This window comes from Pristiophorus japonicus, chromosome 6 (genome assembly GCF_044704955.1).
Source record: "Pristiophorus japonicus isolate sPriJap1 chromosome 6, sPriJap1.hap1, whole genome shotgun sequence".
Classification (NCBI taxonomy): Eukaryota; Metazoa; Chordata; class Chondrichthyes; family Pristiophoridae; genus Pristiophorus; species Pristiophorus japonicus.
The window spans coordinates 70,328,918-70,354,151 of NC_091982.1; the positions used below are offsets into that span (position 1 = coordinate 70,328,918).

Genomic DNA, 25,234 nt, shown 5'->3' on the forward strand with positions numbered 1-25,234 from the left:
GAGGTTGTACCTTCTGGAAAGGCAAACCAGAAGAATGCTGCCTCCATGGACTTGGGTTCGCCATCAAGAACGAGCTGGTCGACCGCCTCAAACTCCCCCTGCGGGATCAGCAAACGTCTCACTCTCCGACTCACCCTATCCCGGAACCAGTGCGCCACAGTCATCAGCGCGTACGCCCCAACACTCGATGCAACAGATGAGGCCAAAGAGGAATTCTGCTTCAGGCTCGAACAATCCCTATTGCACATCCCTACGAACGACAGACTGATCCTCCTTGGCGACTTCAACCCCAGAGTTGGTAAGGACACAGGCCTCTTGGAGGCATGATCGGCAGAGAGGGGATAGGGAAAACCAACTCCAGCGATACTCTGCTTGTGACAAAATGCCTAGAACATGACCTTGTCATCACCAACACCTTGTCCCACCAGAGGGACAAGTACAAGGCATCGTGGCAACACCCTCGCTCCAAGCACTGGCACCTGCTCGACTATGTCATCGTCCGAGCGAGGGACCGCAAGGACGTGCGCATCACCCATGCCATGACAGGAGCTGATGACTGCTGGATGGACCACCAGCTAATCCGTTCCGTCATCAACATTAAGATAGCCCCAAAGCGGCAACGGCAACGGAAGCAATGCTGCAGAAAAATTAATGTCAGGACACTCAAAAGACCCAGTTAAGAGAGCCCTATCCAGCCAGCGCCTCACTGCCAACCTGGCGACCCTCAATGACCCCGAGACACAGAGTGCCCACAGTGCCTGGTCTGTCCTCAAGGCCACCATAACCAGCGCCTACGAAGAGATGCTCGCACACTCGACCAGGAAACACCAGGAGAATGACCAGGAGATCCAGGAGCTAATAAACCACAAACGCAGGGCATTTCTGAACTTAAAGCAGCAACCCAATTCGGGAGCAGCAAAGCAGCTCTACAGATGGCTGAAGGCCGAGGTCCAATAAAAAAAACCCGCAACCTAAAGAATAGATGGTGGGTGGAGGAAGCACAGGAGATTCAGCAGCTGGCCGACAGCCATGACGTGCAAGGATTCTTCAACGCAGTCAAGTCCACCTGCAGCCCAAGGCCCCACCTGCAGCCCAAGGCCCCACCCGACTGCTGGCCAAGAACGGGGAGACATTCAAGGACACAGAGGCAGTCAGGGCCCGCTGGAAGGAATACTTCGAAGATCTCCTTAACCGAGACTCTGCCTTTGACTCGAATGTCCTCTACTCCATCCCGCAGCATGCTACCCGCCACCATCTCGGCAAAACCCCAGCCTTGCACGAGGTAGAAAAGGCCATCTGTCAGCTCAAGAGGCATCAGGAGCAGATGGAATCCCTGCTGAGGCACTAAAGTATGGCGGAGAGGCACAAATGCATGACCTCCTCTCTCATCTGGAAGGAGGAGAGCCTGCCAGGAGATCTTAGCGATGCCGTAATCGTGACCATCTTCAAAAAAGGTCCAACTGCGGCAACGACAGAATAATCTCCCTGCTGTCGGCCACTGGGAAAGTCATCGCTACAGTCCTCAATCGCCTTCTCCCTGTGGATGAAGAGCTCCTCCCAGAGTCACAATGTGGATTTCATCCACTAAGGGGTACAACAGACATGATCTTCACTGCGCGACAACTGCAAGAGAAATGCAGCTAACAGCACCAACCCTGGGACTATGGAGCATCTTCCTCCGTTTCGGCTGCCCCCAAAAGTTTGTCATCATCCTCCGCCTGCTCCACGATTACATGCAAGCCATGATCCTGACCAACGGATCCACCACAGACCCATTCCACGTCCGGAGCGGGATCAAGCAGGGCTGCGTCATCACACCAAAGCTCTTCTCAATCTTCCTCGCTGATATGCTCCATCTCACTATCAACAAGCTCCCCGCTGGAGTGGAACTAAACTATAGCTCCAATGGGGACCTGTCCAACCTTCGTCGCCTCCAGACTAGATCCAAGATTGTCCCACCCTATGTCATCGAACTACAGTACGCGGACGACGCTGACGCTTGCGCCTGCGCACATTCAGAGACTGAACTCCAAGCCATCGTCGACATCTTCACCGAGGAGTACGAAAGGATGGGCCTTACATTAGACATGCGGAAGACAAAGGTCCTCCACGAACCTGACCCCACCACACAGGACTGTGCCCCCCCCCCCCCCCCCCCGTCATCAAATCCCTGGCACGGCCTTGGACAACGTGGACCACTTTCCATACCTTGGGAGCCTATTATCAGCAAGGGCAGACGACGAGGTTCAACACTGCCTCCAGTGCACCAGCGCAGCCTTCGGCCGCCTGAGGAAGAGAGTATTCGAAGATCAGGCCCTCAAATCTGGCACTAAGCTCATGGTCTACAGGGCTGTAGTGATACCCACCCTCCTGTATGGCTGAGACGTGGACCATACACAGTCGACACCAAGTCGCTGGAGAAATACCACCAGCGCTGCGCCTGCAAGATCCTGCAAATCCCCTGGGAGGATAGACGCACCAACGTTGGTGTTCTCGCTCAGGCCAACCTCCCCAGCATTGAAGCGTTGACCACACTCGACCAGCTCCGTTGGGCGGGCCACATCGGCCGCACGCCCACCACGAGACTTCCAAAGCAAGCGCTATACTTGGAACTCCTACACGGCAGCAAGCCACAGGTGGGCAAAGGAAATGTTTCAAGGACGCCCTCAAAGCCTCCTTGATAAAGTGCAACATCCCCACTGACACCTGGGAATCCCTGGCCCAAGACTGCCCTAAGTGGAGGAAGTGCATCCAGGAGGGCGCTGAGCACCTCGAGTCTCGTTGCCGAGAGCATGCAGAAAACAAGCGGAGCTGCAGAAAACTAGACGCCCCACCCATCCTTTCCTCCAACGACTGTCCCACCAATGACAGAGACTGTATTGGACTGTGCAGCCACCTGAGAATTCAGTGGAAGCAAGATTTTCTTGATTTCGAGGGATCGCCTATGATGATGATAACTGAACATAAAATACAAACATGGTAAAACTGTAATACTACACATTATTTTGTGGACGTAAGGATAAATTTCCACTGATGGCTTAACCTACATGACTTATTGGCTATCCTGTGCTCATTCACATTTGCACTCTACGGCCCCAAGTTTCGTGCCGCGGCGAAAACGGCGCACCTCCGAGCTGGGCGCCTGTTTTTCGCGCCGAAAACTGCGCCTAAAAAAAAATCCGATATTCTCAAGCTCCTTGGAGCTCGATGTCTGCTTGGCGCGGCGTGCTCTTCGCACAGGGGGCGGAGCCTAACACTCGCGCCGATTTTCTAAGCAGCAGGGGGCGGGTACAATTTAAATTAGCCTTCGTGATGCCGGCAACCCTGCACGTGCGCGTTGGAGCGTGCGCGCACGCGCAGTCTCACACAAACATTGGCACTCGGCCATTTTTTAAAATACTGCAGAAAAAGTGAAGATTTGTTTCTTGGACCCCTGCAAAGGTTTGTAATTTAATTTTTTTTGATATTTCTGTGTGTGAGGGAGTGCTTTTAGCAGCACTGCTGAATAAATCACCTGCTGAAATCAGTGAGTTCAGCTTTTCACTGCTAAACTTGCAGAACCGATGCTGCATTGGTGCATGCAAATTAAGGACTGTGTGTTTGGAGAAATAAGAGTGCCAATTCAACTTTGCAATAATACATGGTGTTGACAATGCAGCACCCATTCTGCAAATTTAAATATAAAACTGTCGATGTGGCTGCCTCACCCTGTCCAAATGGCCTCAGTCCCCCTCACAGCTCGAAGGCTGCTGCTGTATCTTTGGCTGCCGGCCAGCCACTGACGCCGCCCCTAAAGCGAGGACGAATGGCCTCAAGAACCTTAATGAGCTGCGTGTGTCCTGCGTTGATTCTTCGGCTGCCGGCCAGCCACTGACGCCGCTGATATCTCATGGCCAAATGGCCTCGGGTCTGTCCGGTGCTGCTGCTTCGCGGCCAGCCACGAAGAGAATGAAGGCCTGCCTCAAGCACTGCAGCTCAGCTCGAAGCTTGCTGCCGCTGCCATCGAGACACTGACGCCACTCCAACATGAAAGGCCTGCCTCAAGCACTTTCACACAGGTAGGAACATGGTTTATTTAATCTTTTCTTTGCTTATAAATTTTTATTCAGGTTGGATTTATTTGTATAAGTATAACTAAGGATTGATTGTAGAATTTAATGACTTCCCTTCCCCCTCCTCCCCCCCCCCCCCCACCTCGTTCCCTACGCCTAATTTGTAACCTACGCCTGATTTTCTAAAGTGTAGACAAGGTTTTTTCGAGCGTACAAAAATCTTCACTTACTCCATTCCAAGTTAGTTTGGAGTAAGTTTTCACTCACAAAACTTTGAAATCAGGCGTAAGTGGCCGGATACGCCCCCTTTTGGAAAATAAAATTCTGTTCCAAAGTGAAACTGTTCTACCTGACTAGAACTGGAGCAAACTAAATGTGGAGAATTCCGATTTCTAAGATACTCCGTTCTACACCAGTTGCTCCTAAAAATCAGGAGCAAATCATGGGGAAACTTGGGGCCGGCCTACATGCTGTTTTGTGACCCAGCAGCAATGCACTTGGTCTTTTCCCCACACTCAAATTCTTGGTCAAATTTTTATCCACTTGCCTTTTAAAGCCAATCCACTTGTTTCTTCCACCACTCTTTCTGGTAAGCCATTTCATGTCTTAATAGCCCTTTATGTAAAAATAAAATCTCCTTTGTTTTGGTCATGCATTGAAATTTATGCTTACAAAAATAAATACTGGAAATACCGAACTGGTGTATCTGCTTAATGGAAATAATTAATCTCATTTACCTTATCGAAACACTATCATCAGATCTTCTATTCGTGAGAAAAGAGCTAGTTTCTCTAGTCTGTCTCATAACTGAAGCCTTTAACTCATAGAATTGTACAGCACAGGAGGAGACCATTCGGCCCATCATGCCTGTGTCAGCTCTTGAAAGAGCGATCCAATTAGTTCCACCCCCTGCTCTTTCCCCATAGCCTGCAAATGTTTCCTTTTCAAATATTTATCCAATTCTTTTTGAAAGTTACGATTGAATCTGGTACCATTTCAGACAGTGCATTCCAGATCAACGATGGTGATCCATTTGTCTGCAAAATCTTTAGCACTCGTTGCGTGACATCCCTTGCCCTGGCATCTGGGAAGTGACATGCTATTTGTGGCTCTGGATTGCAGCTATAAAAGCGTATCCTATTCTCCTTACTATGGAATCCCTTGTTACTTTAATGTTTCTGCACATCATTGTGTCCCTCCAGGAAAACCCCTCGCTCTATCAGCCACTGATTTTGGTGTGGTTGCCTTCCGAAACGTTTTCATTACGTGTATTCGCTGTTGATTATCTGTCAGTTCAGCACTCTCAGGGGAATCCCTCACTGTGTCTTGCCTCCACTTCCTGCCCCAATGGATGGACACTCACTTTCCTTCCTCACTAACTCTGTCCACAGGTTACTGTGTGTTCCAGGAACCCTTCAGCCCCCTCTGTGTTGGAATGTTCCCAACTGCTCCTCAAACTATGAAACCTTGATCTCTAGGGTAAGCATTCAGATATGGTCATCCCAGACACTGCACATTGTGGGGCTGGAGGAGATTACAGAGACAGTGAGGGGCTCGTTTCATGGTCAAATATGATGCCAAGGTTGTGAGCAGTCTGGTTCAGCCTCGGACAGAAGTTGGGGAGAGGGATGGAGTCAGTGGCTCGGGAACAGAGTTTGTGGCTGTTAAGTATGCAATAAGGGTTCAAACTGAGTACTGTTTAACTAAGCAAGGTGATACGTCTTTACTATACAGTTTAAATGCACACGAGGCCCATGCTTGAGAGAAGGTCAGTCTGTGACCTGTCCTTTATTTCATAGCACTCAAGTGCAGGAAGTGGGTGGAGCTTCCCCTTTTATATCTGAAGGTCTAGGTTAGGAGTGTCTCCCACAAGTTCACCACCTAGTGGTCAGTGTTCTCACAGTGTACAACTTAGGTCAGATTATACGTGGGTTACAATGTTGGTTGAATACATGACATCACCTCCCCCCCCCCCCACCCAAAGTCTTATTGGGATCACAGGTTGAGTCTCTCAGGCGCTCTACAAGGGAGTGTAAACCACCAGAGTTGGGGCTCCGGTTGTTGGACGCTGACCTGAGTGTCTGCTGTTTGCGGTGCCTCAGGCCTGTCCGGACTGCCCACAGTGACTGGGCTCTCCTCCCTTTGGTTCCTGTGTTCGGTCACCTGTGGTGGAGTGAACTCGACATCGTGTTCTTCCTCTGCTTCTTCTACGGGGTTGCTGAACCTCCTTTTTGTTTGATCCACGTGTTTACGGCAGATTTGTCCATTGGTAAGTTTAACTACCAGAATCCTATTTCCCTCTTTGGCAATCACAGTGCCTGCGAGCCATTTGGGCCCTGCAGCGTAGTTGAGGACAAAAACAGGGTAATTTACATCAATACATTGCGCCCTCGCATTCCTGTCATGGTAGTGATATTGTGACTGGCGCCTGCTCTCGACAATTTCTTTCATGGTGGGGTGCATAAGGGATAACCGGGTTTTGAGCGTCCTTTTCATTAGCAGCTCTGCGGGTGGAATCCCTGTGAGCGAGTGTGGTCGGGATCTGTAGGCCAACAGGAGGCGTGATAAGCGTCTTTGTAGGGAACCCCCTTGGATTCTGAGCATCCCCTGTTTGATTATCTGCACTGCTCGTTCCGCCTGGCCGTTTGAGGCTGGCTTGAATGGTGCCGTTCTAACATGGTTAATTCCATTGCCTGCCATGAAGTCCTGGAATTCAGTGCTTGTGAAGCACGGGCCATTGTCGCTGACCAAGATGTCCGGTAGACCGTGGGCGGCGAACATTGCCCGTAGACTTTCTACCGTGGCAGAGGATGTGCTTGAATTTAAAATGTCACACTCGATCCATTTGGAGTAGGCGTCTACTACAACCAAAAACATTTTTCCCATGAAAGGACCTGCGTAGTCCACATGGATGCGTGACCAAGGCTTGGTGGGCCATGGCCAGGGGCCAAGGGGGGCTTTGCTGGGCGCATTGCCCAGCTGGGCGCACGTGTTGCACCTGCGAACACAAAGCTCCAGATCTGTGTCTATCGCTGGCCACCAAACGTGTGACCTGGCAATTGCCTTCATCGTGACAATGCCCGGGTGCTCATTGTGGAGTTCTCTGATGAACATCTCTCTGCCCATCTGGGGCATGACTACGCGGTTTCCCCACAGTAGGCAATCGGCCTGAATCGAGAGTTCATCCTTGCGCCTGTGAAATGGTTTGAATTTCTCAGGGCATGCCCTGCACGTGGCTGCCCAGTCCCCATTCAGGACACATTTCTTGACTAGAGACAATAGCGGGTCTCTATTTGTCCAGACTTTAATCTGACGGGCTGTCATGGGTGAGCCTTCGCTTCCGAAAGCTTCAACAGCCATGACCATCTCAGCAGCATGCTCGGTAGCCCCCTCAGTGGTGGCTAGTGGGAGCCTGCTGAGTGCATCGGCGCAGTTTTCGGTGCCCGTTCTGTGCCGAATTGTGTAGTCATAGGCGGTTAATGTTAGTGCCCACCTCTGTATGCGGGCCAATGCGTTTGTATTTATGGCCTTGTTGTCGGCCAAAAGGGACGTTAGGGGTTTGTGATCTGTCTCCAGCTCAAATTTCCTGCCAAACAAGTACTGGTGCATTTTCTTTAAAGCATATACACATGCGAGCGCCTCCTTTTCTACCATCCCGTAGCCCCTTTCTGCCTGGGACAGACTTCTGGAGGCATAAGCTACCGGCTGTAACTGACCCTTGGCATTGACATGCTGCAACACATACCCGACACCATAGGACGACGCATCGCACGTTAACACAAGTTTCTTACATGGGTCATTTAGCGTTAACAGATTGTTGGAACATAGCAAATTGCGTGCTCTATTAAAAGCCCTTTCCTGGCTGTCCCCCCCGCCCCCCCCCAGACCCATTCGCGACCTTTGCGTAGGAGCACGTGTAGTGGCTCTAGCAGCGTGCTCAATTTGGGAAGAAAGTTACCAAAATAGTCCAGGAGCCCCAGGAATGAACACAGCTCTGTCGTGTTACGGGGTCTGGGTGCTCTGGATCGCTTCCATCTTGGACGCAGTAGGGCTGATCCCATCTGCTGCTACCCTCATCCCCAGGAATTCTACCTCTGGAGCTAGGAAGGCGCACTTCGCCTTTTTCAGTCGCAGCCCTACCCGGTCCAGTCTGCGTAGCACCTCCTCCAGGTTGTGGAGGTGTTCTTCAGTATCGTAACCCGTAATGAGGATGTCGTCCTGAAAAACCACCGTCCCTGGAATCGACTTGAGGAGGCTTTCCATATTTCGTTGGAAAATCGCGGCGGCCGAGCGAATCCCGAACGGACATCTGTTGCACTCAAACAACCCCTTGTATGTCGTGATGGTGGTCAGCTTCTTCGACTCACTCGCCAGCTCCTGGGTCATGTAAGCTGAGGTCAGGTCCAATTTTGAAATAATTTTGCCATCGGATAGCGTCGCAAAGACGTCCTCCACTCTCGGTAGCGGGTACTGGTCTTGGAGTGATACCCGATTGATGGTGGCCTTGTAATCGCCACATATCCTGACCGACCCATCCGCCTCGAGCACCGGCACAATCGGGCTCGCCCAGTCACTGAATTCGACTGGCGAGATGATGCCTTCCCTCAGCAGGCGGTCCAATTCGCCTTCTATCTTTTCCCGCATTATGTACAGCACCGCTCTGGCCTTGTGGTGTGCTGGCCTGGCGTCCGGGTTTATGTGAATCACAACCTTGGCCCCCATGAAAGTGCCAATGCCGGGTTGAAATAATGATTCAAATTTGTCCAGGATCTGTGAGCATGATACTCGCTCCACAGAGGAAATTGCATTGACACCGCCCCATTTCCAGTTCATGACAGCAAGCCAACTCCACCCCAGTAGTGCGGGACCGTCCCCTGGGACAACCCAGAGTAGCAACCTGTTCTCCGAATCTTTGTGGGTCACGACTACCGTGGCGCTGCTTAGCACCGGAATGATCTGCTTTGTGTATGTCCGTAGCTGTGCGTCAATCGCCGATAATTTTGGCCTCCTGGCCTTGGGCGCCCACAACTTTTCGAACTGTTTGATACCCATCAGGGACTGGCTGGCCCCTGTGTCTAGCTCCATTGATACTGGGATGCCATCGAGGAGCACTTTCATCATTATTGGTGGCGTCCTGGTGTATGAACTGTATACGTGCTCCACATGAACTCGCTGAACTTCAGCTTCCAGCGATTTCCCCCAGCGTTCATTTCTGCAATTTCTGCAGGTATTTTGCTCACCTCTGCAAACTCCGGCTGAGTGTGTGCCTCCACGCCTCCAGCATGAGCTGCTGTTTGAAACAAAAGGTCCCTTGCCAGTCGATCGTCCCTGACTGCCCCTGTGACTGTCCTTGAATGCGCCATTAACAGGTGTTGATGGCCCCATTACTGGCTGCATTGTCCCTTGCAATGGCGTGAATCGTCGTTCAGCTTGCCTTTGTCTCTGTCGAACTTACTTTTTGGGTTCGACTACATGTTGGGGCATACCCGACTGCCCTTGTCTGCCTGGAGAACTATGTGCTGCTTTAACAATGTTGACTCTCTGTCCCAACCATTCCTTAACACAGTACCTCTCGTCTGTTTTGCTGGTGCCCATGCTCGCGTGGTTTAAATCCCAGTTTCTTGTCGCCATTGATACGTCCTTACTATACAATATAAATGCACACGAGGCCCATGCTTGAGAGGTGGTCAGTCTGTGACCTGTCCTTTATTTCATAGCACTCAAGTGCAGGTAGTGGGTGGAGCTTCCCCTTTTATATCTGAAGGTCTAGGTTAGGAGTGTCTCCCACAAGTTCACCACCTAGTGGTCAGTGTTCTCACAGTGTACAACTTTGGTCAGATTATACATGGGTTACAATGCTAGTTGAATACTTGACACAAGGTACAACCTTGACTCTGCTTTAGTTAGGCCTAAAGTGCCTGACTCTCTCAATGGCTGGCCTTTTATACCTGAGCAGCACCATGTGCGTGTTGCTCAGTGGCCTCCAACAATGATGCCATCTGGTGGCTACAAACAGAATGTACATGCATGACAGTGGCGGGGACCGAAAACAATAGCTTTGGTCTTCCCAATATTCAATACACTAAGCATTATTATTCTTTGAAAAATAGTGAAATTGAGCTTTTTAAACTTCCTTTGAAAACATATGTCTGTCCCTCCTTGGAGAACATGAACTCAGACACTACTGCTGAAAAAGACAAGACTATAGTTTCCCGTGTCACATTGCGAACCTTCATATACCTGTCGGGGATGGAAATTGCAGGAAGTGCAAAAGTGTTCCAAAGTTCAAGAATTGCGCCGAGGTGGTGCTGGTAAAATAATTGGGGTGAGGAGAATGAAACAGCAGAGTGGAGTGAGAGGATCACATCTAACAGTTCAGTAGATGCTGAATGCAGATAATCTTTTTTTAAATAAACCACTAATCTCGTGCTTCATCCTGTCTTTATGTCGCATAGACTGCCCACAAGTCCCAGCCGAGTGGATACACCTGTTTTTGTACGCATGACAAAAGATGTTGCATTTTCTTGCAGCACCTGCCACCCCACCTGTTAATTTGTGATTTAATATAAATTAGATACACTTGCAAGATGCAATGCCTCCCCAATGTCGGAGGGAAAGAAAATCAGTGGAATATCACCAAATGCACCCTGTTTGCATTGAGGACTTGAAGCAGTTAAGCAGAGCTCCCATACTGAATGCAGATATGATTACTGATTTCAGTCATTACATTGGCCGAGGTTTTCAGTGGTGTTGCATTCTGCTTCCGATTACTTGTGTAACAGCAGTTTTAAATCCCGATGTTCAAGGAACTCTCCAATTGCTGCGCTGACATTCTGTTCTGAAACATTAATCTCAGAAGAACACGTGTGCCACTGTGGTGTGACTTTACCATTTGCCTAGTTATTTTTATCTGTAGCTTGCTTAGTGGTATGTGTAGATTGGTGCTTGTGCTACCATATTTGGAAGCCTTTTGATGCTGTTGACTTTGCTGGATCAGATTGAAATTGCCTTTTGGATATTTAATCGTTGGAAACTTCAGTTCTGGTTCAGTTTTAAATTAATTGCAGATGTGCACAATGTTTTAATTAGCTGTATGATATCTGCAGGGAGATCCAATCAAATGTTAATCTTATCTAAATATTGATTGTGATTTCCTGTTTTGTACAAGATTATAGTGTTGATCTTGGTAACATCATTATAATGGACTTGATACCTCAAGAAAAATTTAAATTTTTCAATCCTCCTTCAATACGGGGCTGGTGCCAGAGGACTGGAGAATTGCAAATGTTACACCCTTGTTCAAAAAAGGGTAAAGGATAAACCCAGCAACTACAGGCCGGTCAGTATAACCTCGGTAGTGGGGAAACTTTTAGAAACGATAATCCATGACAAAATTAACAAGTCACTTTGACAAGTGTGGATTATTAAGGAAAGCCAGCGGGAATTTGTTAAAGGCAATCGTCGTAATGCGGTTGATGCGTATACGGACTTCCAAAAGGCATTTGATAAAATGCCACATAATCGGCTTGGCAGCAAAGTTGAAGCCCATGGAATAAAAGGGACAGTGGTAGCATGGATACGGAATTGTCTCAGTTACAGGAAACAGAATAGCGGTGAACGGTTGTTTTTCCGACTGGAGGAAGGTATACAGTGGTGTTCCCCAGGGGTCGGTACTGGGACCACTGCTTTTCTTGATATATATTAATGACTTGGGTGTACAGGGCATAATTTCAAAATTTGCAGATGACAAAACTTGGAAGTATGGTGAACAGTGAGGAAAGGGATAGACTTCAGGAACACACAGGCTGGTGGAATGGGCAGACAGAAAAGTGCGAAGTGATACATTTTGGTAGGAAGAAGGAGGAGAGGCAATATAAACTAAAGGGTACAATCCTAAAGAGGGTGTATGGACAGAGACCTGGGGGGGGATTTGTGCACAAATCACTGAAGGTGGCAAGGCAGGTTGAGAAAGCCGTTAAAAAAGCATACGGAATCCTGGGCTTCATAAATAGAGGCATAGAGTACAAACCGTGGAAATTATTAGAAATCACTGGTTCAGCTACAACTGGATTATTGTGTCCAATTCTGGGCACCGCACTTTAGGAAGAATGTGAAGGCCTTCGAGAGGGTGCAGAAAAGATTCATAAGAATGATTCCAGGGATGAGGGACTTCAGTTACGGGGATAGACTGGAGAAGCTGGGGTTGTTCTCCTTGGAGCAGAGAAGGTTGAGAGGAGATTTGATCGAGGTGGTCAAAATCATGAGGGGTCTGGACAGAGTAGATAGGGAGAAACTGTTTCCATTGGCGGAAGGGTTGAGAACCAGATGACACAGATTTAAGGTGATTGGCAGAAGAACCAAAGGCAACACGAGGAAAAACTTGTTTATGCAGCGAGTGGTTTCGGATCTGGAATGCACTGCCGGAAAGGGTGGTGGAGGCAGATTCAATCGTGACTTTCAATTGGATAAGTACCTGAAAGAAAAAAACTCTCGGGGCTGTGGGGAAAGGGTGGGGAAGTGGGACTGGCTGAAGTGCTCTCGCTTGAGAGCCAGCACGGGCTCGACAGGCCAAATGGTGGCCTCCTGTGCTGCAACCATTCTGCAATTCTAAATTACCGTAGCACTTTAAAAAGATAACTCAGCATTTCCAACCAGAACATTAAATTGCTTGGATTTTGTTCAATGCATTCCGATATGTAAAAAAAAATTGTGTGCAGTGGAACTGACTAAGCATGATGACGTTCTATATCTCGTTACTAGTTTCTGTTCAAAGAATTTCCCACCATTTTACTACATTAGAATTTTTTAAACTCTGCACTTACCAGCCTGATACTGTAAATGCTAAAAAGGTCTAAGCTTATAAATGTGCCAACTAATCTTGCCAATCCATTCCAATCATTCACTTCACATCTTTCTATTTACTTTATTTAAGATTCCAGTTTGAGGACAATTTGAATGATGGCGACTGATTCCAAGGGGAAGAGAAAGGGTTCGAGGCAACCAAAATGTGCCTTCTGTAAACTAAATAAAGAGGAACATTGTGGCCAGTTGTTAGTAGCCCAAAGCCAGAAGATGGCAGCACATCACAGATGTATGGTAAGTGAAGAGAACTGGCAATTGTCTGGAGCCCCAACCTAACAATGCTTCCCCGCCTTCAAATTCTCTGCTCCCACACACCATGACTCCCACGGGATCGTGGACCAAACGTTCACTAAACCCAAATTTGGAGATTTTCCGTTTTGTATTCCTGGCGGATTCTGCAGGAGGATAGCATGTTGATTGTAATGTTTTACTGCAGCAAGCTGATAGTACTTTTTCTTATTTCTAGTTATTTTCATCTGCTCTAGTGACCTCTCATTCTGAGAATGAGACTCTTGGAGGCTTCTTGCTTGAAGATATCAAGAAGGAAATAAAAAGGGGCAATAAACTGGTATGTGGCTTTGAGAATTCTGCTTTGTGACATTCTGTGGTGGATTTTGAGACTTGTGTGCCAATGACCATGATTTGTGTAAAATATGTACAGAATCTCTGGAGGAAGAGTGGCTACAGTTTTGCTTTTTATCAGTGCCTGTAATTTCATAGAAACATAGAAAATAGGTGCAGGAGTAGGCCATTCGGCCCTTTGAGCCTGCACCGCCATTCAACAAGATCATGGCTGATCACCCACCCCAGCACCTCCCCACCACACTCCCCCGACCCCCCCCAGCCGCAAGGACCACATCCAATGAACTGGCATTAACAACTCTGTCAGGGAACCCCACAGGCCAACAACTCCCCGAGTGAAGAAGTCTCTCCCAGCCCCAAACAGCCCACCCCCCCCATCCCAAGAGCGTGCCACACCCCAGCTCCGAGAACACTCCCCCCGCACCCAACCCGCCCCGTCCCGTCAGAATCCTTCCCAAATGCCGAACAACCCCGGATGTCGAGCCTCCAGCCCCGGCCACCCCGGAGCCACGCCCCCGCGATGCCAACCACACCACATCCACCAACCGCCATCTGCGCAGTCAACCCATCCACCCCACTCTGAACACTCCCCGCACCGAGGCACAGAGCCTCTAGGCCTGCCCCTCCAACACACTTCGCCCCCCCAGACCTTCGCTGCAATGTGGCCCCTTCTGTCCCCCGCCCTGGGTTTCTCCGTCCCCCACCTCCACCGCTCTCCCCTCCATCCCCCGGCCCCGTCTCCCCTCATCTTCCCTCTGCCTCCCTGCGCAGGCTCCCATCTTGGGGGCGGTAACCTTATGGGGCAGGGAATTTTAGCCCCCAGCGTGGAAGTCCTGCTCCCGCGGCAGAATTGGCCTTACCACCCCTCAATGGAAGTGGAGTGCAATTTTCCACACTCCACTTCCTTTGGGGGCAGTTACCAGGGCACGACTGGATGCTCCTATGACAGTTTGAACTGGTGCTCTCCACTCTCTGTCCTGTGACAGTTGGAACTGGTGCTCTCCACTCTCCCGTCCTGTGACAGTTTGAACTGGTGCTCTCCACTCTCCCGTCCTGTGACAGTTGGAACTGGTGCTCTCCACTCTCTGTCCTATGACAGTTGGAACTGGTGCTCTCCACTCTCCCGTCCTGATTTCCAATTTCTCGCGGGGCACCTGTACTATGCAACCACAACTGCCCGGTCTCTGGCATTTTGGTAAAGTCACCTCATGGTGTCGCACGAATGTATACTAGCCTGAAGGAGCCAGGTTTCATTCTCAGTCTCTGCGGAGATTTCTGATTTACCCAGGTATATTTGGGGTGCCATGATTAACCCCAGCACTGCTTGCCTAGCGAGGAAGGGCAAATAGCCAATATACCCAATCCTGTACCCATCCAGTGACTCCGACTTGGAGAGTGCGCATTTAGGTCTCCCGTGGATGCTGTCTCGGTTTGTGGCATCAGTCACTCCCCTCGGTAGTCTGTTAGTCTTGAGTTGACTCGCGCTATGCTCTTTCTGCATGCGCAATAGCATAACCCCGGGATATTAATCATAGTATTCTCCTGTGAACTGGACTGGGTACTCGTGTCTTTTTGCATGTGTATTTCTTCAATTTCTCCGAAGGCAGACCAAGTTAATACTAGAGGATGCTTGGTTCAAATCGTGAAGCTGCTTTATTTCACAGTGAGGTGAAATGCACAGAGCAACAGTTATGATCATTTTCACTCTGTATAATTTATATTTGTGTAATCATCATCACATCATCCTTGGGGCCAAGGATGACTTGCTTCCACACTAAAAATGAGTACTCATGACTGATGAACTCATTTTAAACAGGGGAAGATGCCGGTGCGTGAATTATTTTACCGTGGGGTGGTCGTTGCACATAAGCCACCTCACGGGCTTGACGGAGCAAGGTCTTGGTCCAGTGGCAAGGGGATCCAAGACGACTGGAGACCAGGCTCCGCCGCATGTGCCAATACACACACACACACACACAAACACACACACTCCTGCTGTCCTCCTTCCCACAGGACCCCTCTCTACGTGGAATTTATAGTCCGCAATGTGAGCCTCACAGCCTCACCACCTCACAGCCTCGCTATTGCCCTGTGCTGTGCCTTCCCTTGGTCTTATCCATGCTGCTCCATCTCTGGGCCTGACCCCTCTGCTCCTCCATGCCCCCCCCCCCCCCCCCCCCAAACCCCCGGCTTCCGACGCCCCCTGGCCTCTGCCCCTTCGAGATTTTTTACTATCCTCCAGCATTTCTAACCTGACCTCACCATGGCCTTCATAGATTTACCTTGAGAAAATTGACTGTCCTTGCAGCCCTGCTGTCCCAAAAGCCCCTCTCTTTGACTCCCCACCTCTCCTCTTATCCCCTGCCTTAAAGACCAACAGCAATCAAAGGGCGAGAGGTGTTTTTCTGGATACCTAACAAGCTAACAAATTGCTTATTGTTTAGTCTCTGGCTTCCATTTAACACTATCCATATTTAATCTAGGTGCGTTTTATTAAACTCATGAGACTACAGATTGCTTGTTAAAAACAGCATTGAAAGTTACTTTTTTCTCAATGCTTTGTGGCAAACTGGTCAAAACATCCTGAAACTTGGCAGTACACAGATGGGCACTGGCTGAGAACAGATTCAGGGTGGCAGGATGCTGCCCTCTTGACTGAAAAAATAGTCTGCCAACATCACTGCTGAGGCTCACAAGTGCGGAATGACCACTAGAAGAGAGACAAGCAGGGTCTTGACTTCCAGCAGGAGCCCAGCAGAAGTGGACAGGGGAAAGTTGGAAGAATAAAGCTCCACCAAACCTACGTAACATGAAGTAGCTCCATTGTGCCAGTGAAGAGCAACACTCGCTGGCTCACCTTGCACTTGCGTCACGTTTGAATAAAGCCAAACTAAAACAGCTCCCTCAATTTGGCTAAGGAAGTTAATAAGGAAACTCATCCAGAACAGATTAGCAATTTGGGTAAAATGTTTCACTGTATTTAGAGCCACAAGGCCAGGCCAGACCTCTTCTGGAGCACTGATTTTCCTTAACTTAATTTTATTGGTGACTTTATAAATATCGTGTTATATTTTGGAAACTGTCAGTCCTGGCTTGTTGGGCAGCTCTCTCACCTCTGCGTCAAAAGGTTGTGGATTCGAGTCCCACTCCAGAAACTTGAGCACAAAAATCTGGGCTGACTCTGTAGTACTGAATGAGTGCTGCACTGTCTAAGGTGCTGTCTTTCAGGTGAGATGTTAAACCAAAGCCCTGCCTGCCCCCTCGATTGAATGTAGAAGATCCCATGGCACTATTGGAAGAAGAGCAAGGGAGTTCACCCCAGTGTCCTGGCCAATATTTATCCCTAATCAACCACACTAAAACAAAGATTATGGGCCCCAACAACATCCCAGCTGTCGCGCTGAAGACTTGTGCTCCAGAACTAGCCGCGCCTCTAGCCAAGCTGTTCCAGTACAGCTACAACACTGGCATCTACCCGATAATGTGGAAAACTGCCCAGGTATGTCCTGTCCACAAAAGGCAGGATAAATCCAATCCGGCCAATATCCGCCCCTTCAGTCTACTCTCATTAATCAGCAAAGTGATGGAAAGTGCTATCAAGCGACACTTACTCCACCAATAATCTGCTCACCGATGCTCAGTTTGGGTTCTGCCAGGACCACTCAGCTCCAGACGTCATTACAGCCTTGGTCCAAACATGGACAAAAGAGCTGAATTCCAGAGGTGAGGTAAGAGTGACTGCCCTCGACATCAAGGCAGCGACTGACCGAGTGTGGCATCGAGGAGCCCCAGTAAAACTCGTCAGTGGGAATCGGATAAACTCTCCACTGGCTGGAGTCATATCTAGCACAAAGTAGGATGGCTGTGGTTGTTGGAGGTCAATCATCCCAGTCCCGGATAGCGCTGCAGAAGTTCCTCAGGGCAGTGTCCTAGGCCCAACCATCTTCAGCTGCTTCATCAATGACCTTTCCTCCATCATAAGGTCAGAAGTGGGGATGTTCGCTGATGACCGCACAGTGTTCAGTGCCATTCGCAACTCTTCAGATAATGGAGCAGTCCATGCCCGCATGAAGCAAGACCTGGACAACATTCAGGCTTGGGCTGATAAGTGGCAAGTAACACTTGCGCCACACAAGTGCCAGGCAATGACCATCTCCAACAAACGAGAGTCTAACCACCTCTCCTTGACATTCAACGGCATTACCATCGCCGAATCCCCCACCATCAACATCCTGGGGGTCACCATTGACCAGAAACTTAACTGGACCAGCCACATAAATACTGAGCGGGTCAGAGGCTGGATATGGAGTGTGTCTCACCTGACTCCCCAAAGCCTTTCCACCATCTACAAGGCACAAGTCAGGAGTGTGATGAAATACTCTCCACTTGTCTGGAAGCTCGACACCATCCAGAACAAAGCAGCCCATTTAATTGGCACCCCATCCACCACCTTCAACATTCATTCCCTCCACCACTGGCGCACCGTGGCTGCAGTGTGTACCATCTACAAGATGCACTGCAGCAACTCACCAAGGCTTCTTTGGCAACACCTCCCAAACCTGTGACCTCTACTACCTAGAAGGACAAGGGCAGCAGGCACATGGGAACATCAACACCTCCATGTTCCCCTCCAAGTCATACACCATCCTGACTTGGAAATATATTGGCCGTTCCTTCAACATCGCTGAGTCAAAATCCTGGAACTCCCTCCCTAACAGCACTGTGGGAGCACCTTCACCACACGGACCAAGAAGGCGGCTCGCCACCTTAGGGATGGGCAATAAATGCCGGCCTTGCCAGCGATGCCCGCATCCCAGAACAAAATTTTACTTTAAAAAAAAAAAAAAATCTGGTCATTATCACGATGTTTGTGGGAGCTTTTGTGCGCAAAATGGTTGCCACATTTCCTACATTACGACAGCGACTACACTTCAAAAGTACTTCATTAGCTGTGAAGTGCGTTGGGACGTCTTGAGGTTGTGCAAGGCAATATATAAATGCCAGTTTCACTTGTACTCCCTGATGGTTGACCTGACACAGTTTGAGCCATATAGCCCAGAAGGCCCCAGGTTCACCTCACACTGTGATGGGTTAGCTGATCTCAGCCTTATCGCCCTGGGCTCGGGAGAGTGGGCGAATTAACACAGGTTCTTGCCTCTGCTGTACACGTGTAATTGTTGGGTTTGAACAAGATTGGTCTCAGCTGTGATACCTAGAAAAAGGGCGCATAGATGCAAGATTAACTAGATTAAGATTCAGAGCAGAGAGGAGAAACTTTAGCACAAAGGGTTGAGTGTCTGTAGATTGTACTTAGAGTTAGCAATTGAAGCAGCAACTGTCAACTTTTAATGGGATCGATTGATGGTTAAAAGTTAGCGATCTGGGAACAGGGTTGGCAGCAGCATTAAGGCTACAGCTCGTGTGGAGAATAAATACCACCATGGGCTGGTGATGTTTATCCTCCACACGAGCTTTAGCCCTAATCCGTGTTGTAATTTCCATAATCCCAAGTCAGGTAGCTTGCTGACACAGCTTAGACTTTTGCATGAAGAATGAGCACTTGGGGCAGGAGTCTCTATTTTCAGTGGAGCATGAGAGGGTAAGACCAGATTGGCAAAAAATAAGTTAAAGGAACACTCTGAGCGGTCCTGTTCTTTGCCTTTGTAGTGAAGCGCTTTTTTATCCATACATGAAAGACCAGCAGTACAGGTATTTACAAATTAATATTGTCTCATCTTTCCTGCTACAGAGCTGCTCTTGCTGTCACCGTCCAGGAGCGACTATTGGATGTGACGTAAAAACTTGTCCAAGAACATATCACTATTACTGTGCAAAGCTCGACAAGGCTCAAATAAAAGAAGACCCATCACAGGGAATATATCTGTACGTACACCACGCTACTCCTACTTATTGCAGATTTGTTTGTGAGCTGTTGTTTAACTGTCCGTAAGATGAAATGTTAATATTTACTTTCAAATCGTTTTCTTGGCAGGATTCTCTGTCAAAAACACAAAGAAGGTGCAGAGGATTCCAGTGAAGGTAACCGACACACAGTAAATCTGTACAATTCATTAAGTTGTTCACCAACTTGAATCCGTTTTCTTTTCCTTCCGACTAAGTTTTCTGTCTAACCTGGTCACTGACGTCTGGTTGGGCCGGGATGTGTTGCAGGCATCTGTACAGCTGCTGTTGATCTGGTACTTGATCAGCCGAAGGGCAATCATTTCTACAGGGCAAAAATGGTCCTACTAGCTTCTGCATAGTAATAAACTTATTACCGTGAAATGCCTCAGCTGAGTTCCAGTACAATTTGTCTGCTGAAAGGGGACTTTCTGCTGATAGCACCTGTGCTGTACAGCAGTTAGCTACAGAGTGATGCGGTGTTCCTGACCTTGTGGAGGATATATTGAGCAAGTGGGAAGCATGAACAATTGGCTCGTCAATTCATGAAGCTCACATATTGCATCATATTATATTGTACAGTATTTACAGCACAGACAGGATATTCAGCCCAACTGGTCCATGCTGTTGTTTATGTTCCACACCTGTTTTGTAGACCGCTTGCTTTCCATTCAGATACTTGTCCCCGACTCTACATGTTCTGACCTTAGTTAAGTGGTACTTTCTTGAAGACTTTTTGAAAATCAATATATTACATCCACTGCATTACCCTTGTCTACCCTTTCTGTTAGTACTTCTAAGAATTCAATAAGGTTGGTCAGCAATGACCTTCCATTTTTGAAATCTATGCTAACTATTATATTTGCAGTTTCATTTGGGCCCAAATTTGCCCAGGAGTTGCTCTTTTTTTTTTGGAGCAACTTGATTTTTCTGGAGTATCTTAAAAATCCCCATTCTGCGCATTTAATTTGCGCCAGTGTAAGTGAGCAAGTTAGGATTTTTTTTAGTTTAATTTTTTTTTTTCAAAAGGTGGAGTTATCAGCCTCCTCCACCCGTTTTGGCCATTTAAGCCAGATTGGACAGCTCCAAACAGTTGCTCCAAACTAACATGGACCAGTGTACGTGGCCACTTGTGGTCGCACAGAAATCCCTTGGGGAAAGTTAACACATCAGCGCAGGTAGGTACTTAATGACTTGACGAACGAATGTGAACAGGATCAAACAGCTCTACAGGGCAACATATGACAAACTTCACCAAGTTAATTTACTATACAACAGAAGCATTCATGGAAGCTTAAACTACAAAAATAAAAGTAGAGACAAAACATATTTACATTATTTTTTCAAAATATCCAAATAAAAAGTGGAAGTACCACCTCCCTTCTTCCTATATCACCCATCTCGACGCCCCGACCTAAACCATCGTGCGCATAACACTGCTACCAACCCCTCCTCACCCCCCCCCCCCCCCCCATCAAACTCCCCCTCCCCCCCCCCATCAACTCCTTCCCCCCCCCCCCATCAAAACTCCTCCCCCCCCCCCATCAAAACTCCTTCCCCCCCCCCCCTCAAAACTCCTTCCCCCCCCCCATCAAAACTCCTTCCCCCCCCCCCATCAAACTCCTTCCCCCCCCCCCATCAAAACTCCTTCCCCCCCCCCATCAAAACTCCTTCCCCCCCCCCCATCAAAACTCCTTCCCCCCCCCCATCAAAACTCCTTCCCCCCCCCATCAAAACTCCTTCCCCCCCCATCAAAACTCCTTCCCCCCCATCAAAACTCCTTCCCCCCCCCATCAAAACTCCTTCCCCCCCCATCAAAACTCCTTCCCCCCCCATCAAAACTCCTTCCCCCCCCATCAAAACTCCTTCCCCCCCCATCAAAACTCCTTCCCCCCCCATCAAAACTCCTTCCCCCCCCCATCAAAACTCCTTCCCCCCCCATCAAAACTCCTTCCCCCCCCATCAAAACTCCTTCCCCCCCCATCAAAACTCCTTCCCCCCCCATCAAAACTCCTTCCCCCCCCCCCATCAAAACTCCTTCCCCCCCCATCAAAACTCCTTCCCCCCCCCCCCATCAAAACTCCTTCCCCCCCCCCATCAAACTCCTTCCCCCCCCCATCAAAACTCCTTCCCCCCCCCATCAAAACTCCTTCCCCCCCCCATCAAAACTCCTTCCCCCCCCCCATCAAAACTCCTTCCCCCCCCATCAAAACTCCTTCCCCCCCCCATCAAAACTCCTTCCCCCCCCATCAAAACTCCTTCCCCCCCCATCAAAACTCCTTCCCCCCCCCATCAAAACTCCTTCCCCCCCCCCCATCAAAACTCCTTCCCCCCCCCCCCATCAAAACTCCTTCCCCCCCCCCCATCAAAACTCCTTCCCCCCCCCATCAAAACTCCTTCCCCCCCCCCATCAAAACTCCTTCCCCCCCCATCAAAACTTCTTCTCCTTCCCCCCCATCAAAACTTCTTCTCCTTCCCCCCCATCAAAACTTCTTCTCCTTCCCCCCCATCAAAACTTCTTCTCCTTCCCCCCCATCAAAACTCCTCCCCCCATCAAAACTCCTCCCCCCATCAAAACTCCTCCCCCCATCAAAACTCCTCCCCCCATCAAAACTCCTCCCCCCATCAAAACTCCTCCCCCCATCAAAACTCCTCCCCCCATCAAAACTCCTCCCCCCATCAAAACTCCTCCCCCATCAAAACTCCTCCCCCATCAAAACTCCTCCCCCATCAAAACTCCTCCCCCATCAAAACTCCTCCCCCATCAAAACTCCTCCCCCATCAAAACTCCTCCCCCATCAAAACTCCTCCCCCATCAAAACTCCTCCCCCATCAAAACTCCTCCTCCTCCCCCCACCCCCATCAAAACTCCTTCTCCTCCCCCCACCCCCATCAAAACTCCTTCTCCTCCCCCCACCCCCATCAAAACTCCTTCTCCTCCCCCCACCCCCATCAAAACTCCTTCTCTCCCCACCCCCATCAAAACTCCTTCTCTCTCCCCCCCCCCCATCAAAACATTCCTCTCCTCCTCTCTTTCTCCGCGCCCCCCCCATCAAAACTCTCCTCTCCTTCCCCCCCCGATCAAAACTCTCCTCTCCTCTTTTCCCGCCCCCCCCATCAAAACTCTTCTCCTTCCCCCCACCCCGTCCCCACCATCAAAACTCTCCTCTTCTCTTTCTCCCTCCACCCCCCCCATCAAAACTCTCCTCCTCTCCTCTCCTTCCCCCCCCCCCTATCAAAACTCTCCTCTCCTCTTTCTCTCCCCACCCCCCCCATCAAAACTCTTTTACACCCCCCTCCCCCCCCCCCCGTCCGCCCCAATCAAAACTCCTCTCTTTCTTCCCCCCCCACCCCGCCGATGAAAAGTCTCTCTCTCTTCCCCCCCCCCCCCGTCTCCCCACACCGACCGGTTTCTTGTAGCCCTCAGCAGGAAGGTCGTGGCCGGCCTGTGCAGCAGGCCACTTGGGCCGGGTTAGAGGTGGGACGCGTTGGGTCCGGCACTGCAGGCACGTATCATCACAATCGTGGGAGCAGCTACTGCGCATTCACGACCGCTCTGCTGCACGTGCGGACAGCTGCCGGCACTCTCATAGGCGCAGGGCCTTAGCTTCACCCCCCAGTGGACTCGCCATGCTACGCCAAGCCCCGGGAGAGTCGGCAGAGTGGCCAGCATCCCGGGATATCTTTTTGCCGCTGTTTTGATCGTAGGAAGTCGGCGCATCTCACACAAGTGCGCTGAAAAAACGGGAGGGCCAAATTTGGGCCCTAGATATTTTTCTATTATGTCTTTGAGTAAGGATTCAATGAGCTTTCCTACCACTGATATAGTTCTATCGTTCCCTGGACTTGTTCCAGCTCCCTTTTTAAATATCGGAATCACATTAGCTGTCCTCCAGTTCTCTGGCACTATTCCCTTTTCCAATGAATTTTTATATACATGTAATAGTGCCTCTGCTATCTCTTCCCCAACTTATTTTAATATGCGCAGATGCAAATCCATCCAGACCGGGGTTTTGTCCTCTTTAAGTTTGATTAGTTTATCAATTATCTCCCCCTTTCTAAAATGTTTTTTTTTTTAATCTCTTCTAATATGTCCACCATGGTAAATACAGAGGCAAAGTAATCATTTAATATTTCTGCGATTTTGCTGTCATTACCTGAGAGTTTATCGTGTGTATCCCTTCGAGGCACTATCCCAATCCTGATTTTTCTTGTTATTTGTGTCTGTCGAATACTTCACTATTTCTTATATTCCATGATAATTAATTTCAGAGTTTCTGTTTGCTTTCCTAATTTTTTTTGACTTCTTTCCTAATATCTCTATTCCCTTTTGTCATCCTCCTTCTTTGTCTATGTATGTAGTGTGTGCCTTTTTCTTTAATTTCAATTTTGCCCTTCTGTCTTTACTCATCTATGATGCCTCATTATTGGTTATTGTTTTCTTGCATTATCGTGGGATATATTTATCCTCCTAGATCCCTTTTGCTCCTCTACCCCATTTAGATTCTTACTTTTCAAGTAATATGTGACCTTCCCACTTTTCTTATCAAAATGTAATACCACACATTTATCTGTGTTGAATTTAATTTACCAATGATGTGCCCATTCTGCAAGGAGTCAATGGAGCAATAGATCAGTCAGCTTAACATCGGTGGTAGGAAAAATAATGGAATCCTTACTAAAGGAGAAAATAGAAGAACATCTACAAACAAAAAATATAGTAATAAATAGTCAGCATGGATTTCAAAAGGGAAAGTCTTGCTTGACCAACCTAACTGAATTTTTTGAAGAGGTAACAGAGAAAGTAGATGGGGGTATTGTAGTGTATGTAATTTATCTAGATTTTTAAAAGATCTTTGATAAGATACCACATAATAGACTAATGAATAAGATCAGAACATGTGAAGTCAGGGGACAAGTTCTAGAATGGATTGCTAGCTGGCTTCAAGACAGAAAGCAGAGAGTAGGGGGTAAAGGGTAGCTAGTCACAGTGGCAGAAGGTGGGTAGTGGTGTTCCACAAGGATTAGTGCTGGGACCACTGTTCACAATTTATATTAACGGTTTAGAATTTGGAATCAAAAACACCATTTCTAAATTTGTGGACAACACCAAATTGGGGGGATAGTCAATACTGAGGAGGACTGCAACAAAGTATAAGACGACATTAATAAACTTGCAGAATGGGCATATAATTGGCAAAGGGATCTACGAGTTCAAACACACATCACAAAGTATTGACCGGTTAATAAGGCCATAAAAAAGCAAACCAAGCACTCGGTTTAGTTCTAGAGGGATAGAATTGAAAAGTAGTTAAGTTGTGCTCAACCTGTATCGAACCTTGGTTAGACCACATTTGGAGCACTGTCTCATTCTGGTCGCCACATTATAAAGGCACTGGAGAGGGTGCAGAGAAGATTTACAAGGATGATACCAGAAATGCGAGGGTATACCTATCTGGGAAGCATGAACAGGCTGGGTCTCTTTTCTCTTGAAAAGAGAAGGCTGAGGGATGATCTAATAGAGCTCTTTAAAGTTATGAAAAGAACATAAGAAATAGGAGCAGGAGTAGGCCATAAGGCCCCTCGAGCCATTCAATAAGATCATGGCTGATCTGATCATGGACTCGGTTCCACTTCCCTGCCCGCTCCCCATAACCCCTTATCCTCTGTCTATTTCTGTCTTAAATGTATTTAATGTCCCAGCTTCCACAGCTCTGAGGCAGCGAATGCCACAGACTTACAACCCTCAGAGAAGAAATTTCTCCTCATCTCAGTTCTAAATAGGCGGCCCCTTATCCTAAGATCATGCCCTCTAGTTCTAGTCTCCCCCACCAGTG

General features: G+C 48.7%; 1 protein-coding gene across 4 annotated transcripts in view; it reads left to right on the forward strand.

The window, feature by feature from the left end:
• Window positions 1-25,234, forward strand: part of phf6 (PHD finger protein 6) — a 121,189-nt gene that overhangs the window by 33,809 nt on the left and 62,146 nt on the right. The window contains exons 1-5 of one of the 4 annotated variants that reach the window (XM_070882933.1): window positions 10,638-10,724; window positions 12,985-13,148; window positions 13,381-13,482; window positions 19,246-19,379; window positions 19,489-19,535. In XM_070882933.1, coding sequence (XP_070739034.1) covers window positions 13,008-13,148; window positions 13,381-13,482; window positions 19,246-19,379; window positions 19,489-19,535 — 424 coding nt within the window. In that variant the 5' untranslated portion in view covers window positions 10,638-10,724; window positions 12,985-13,007. Of the gene's footprint in view, window positions 1-10,637; window positions 10,980-11,122; window positions 11,392-12,984; window positions 13,149-13,380; window positions 13,483-19,245; window positions 19,380-19,488; window positions 19,536-25,234 lie in introns of those variants that run through there. The other 3 variants (XM_070882932.1, XM_070882931.1, XM_070882930.1) reach the window with 3 other exon arrangements.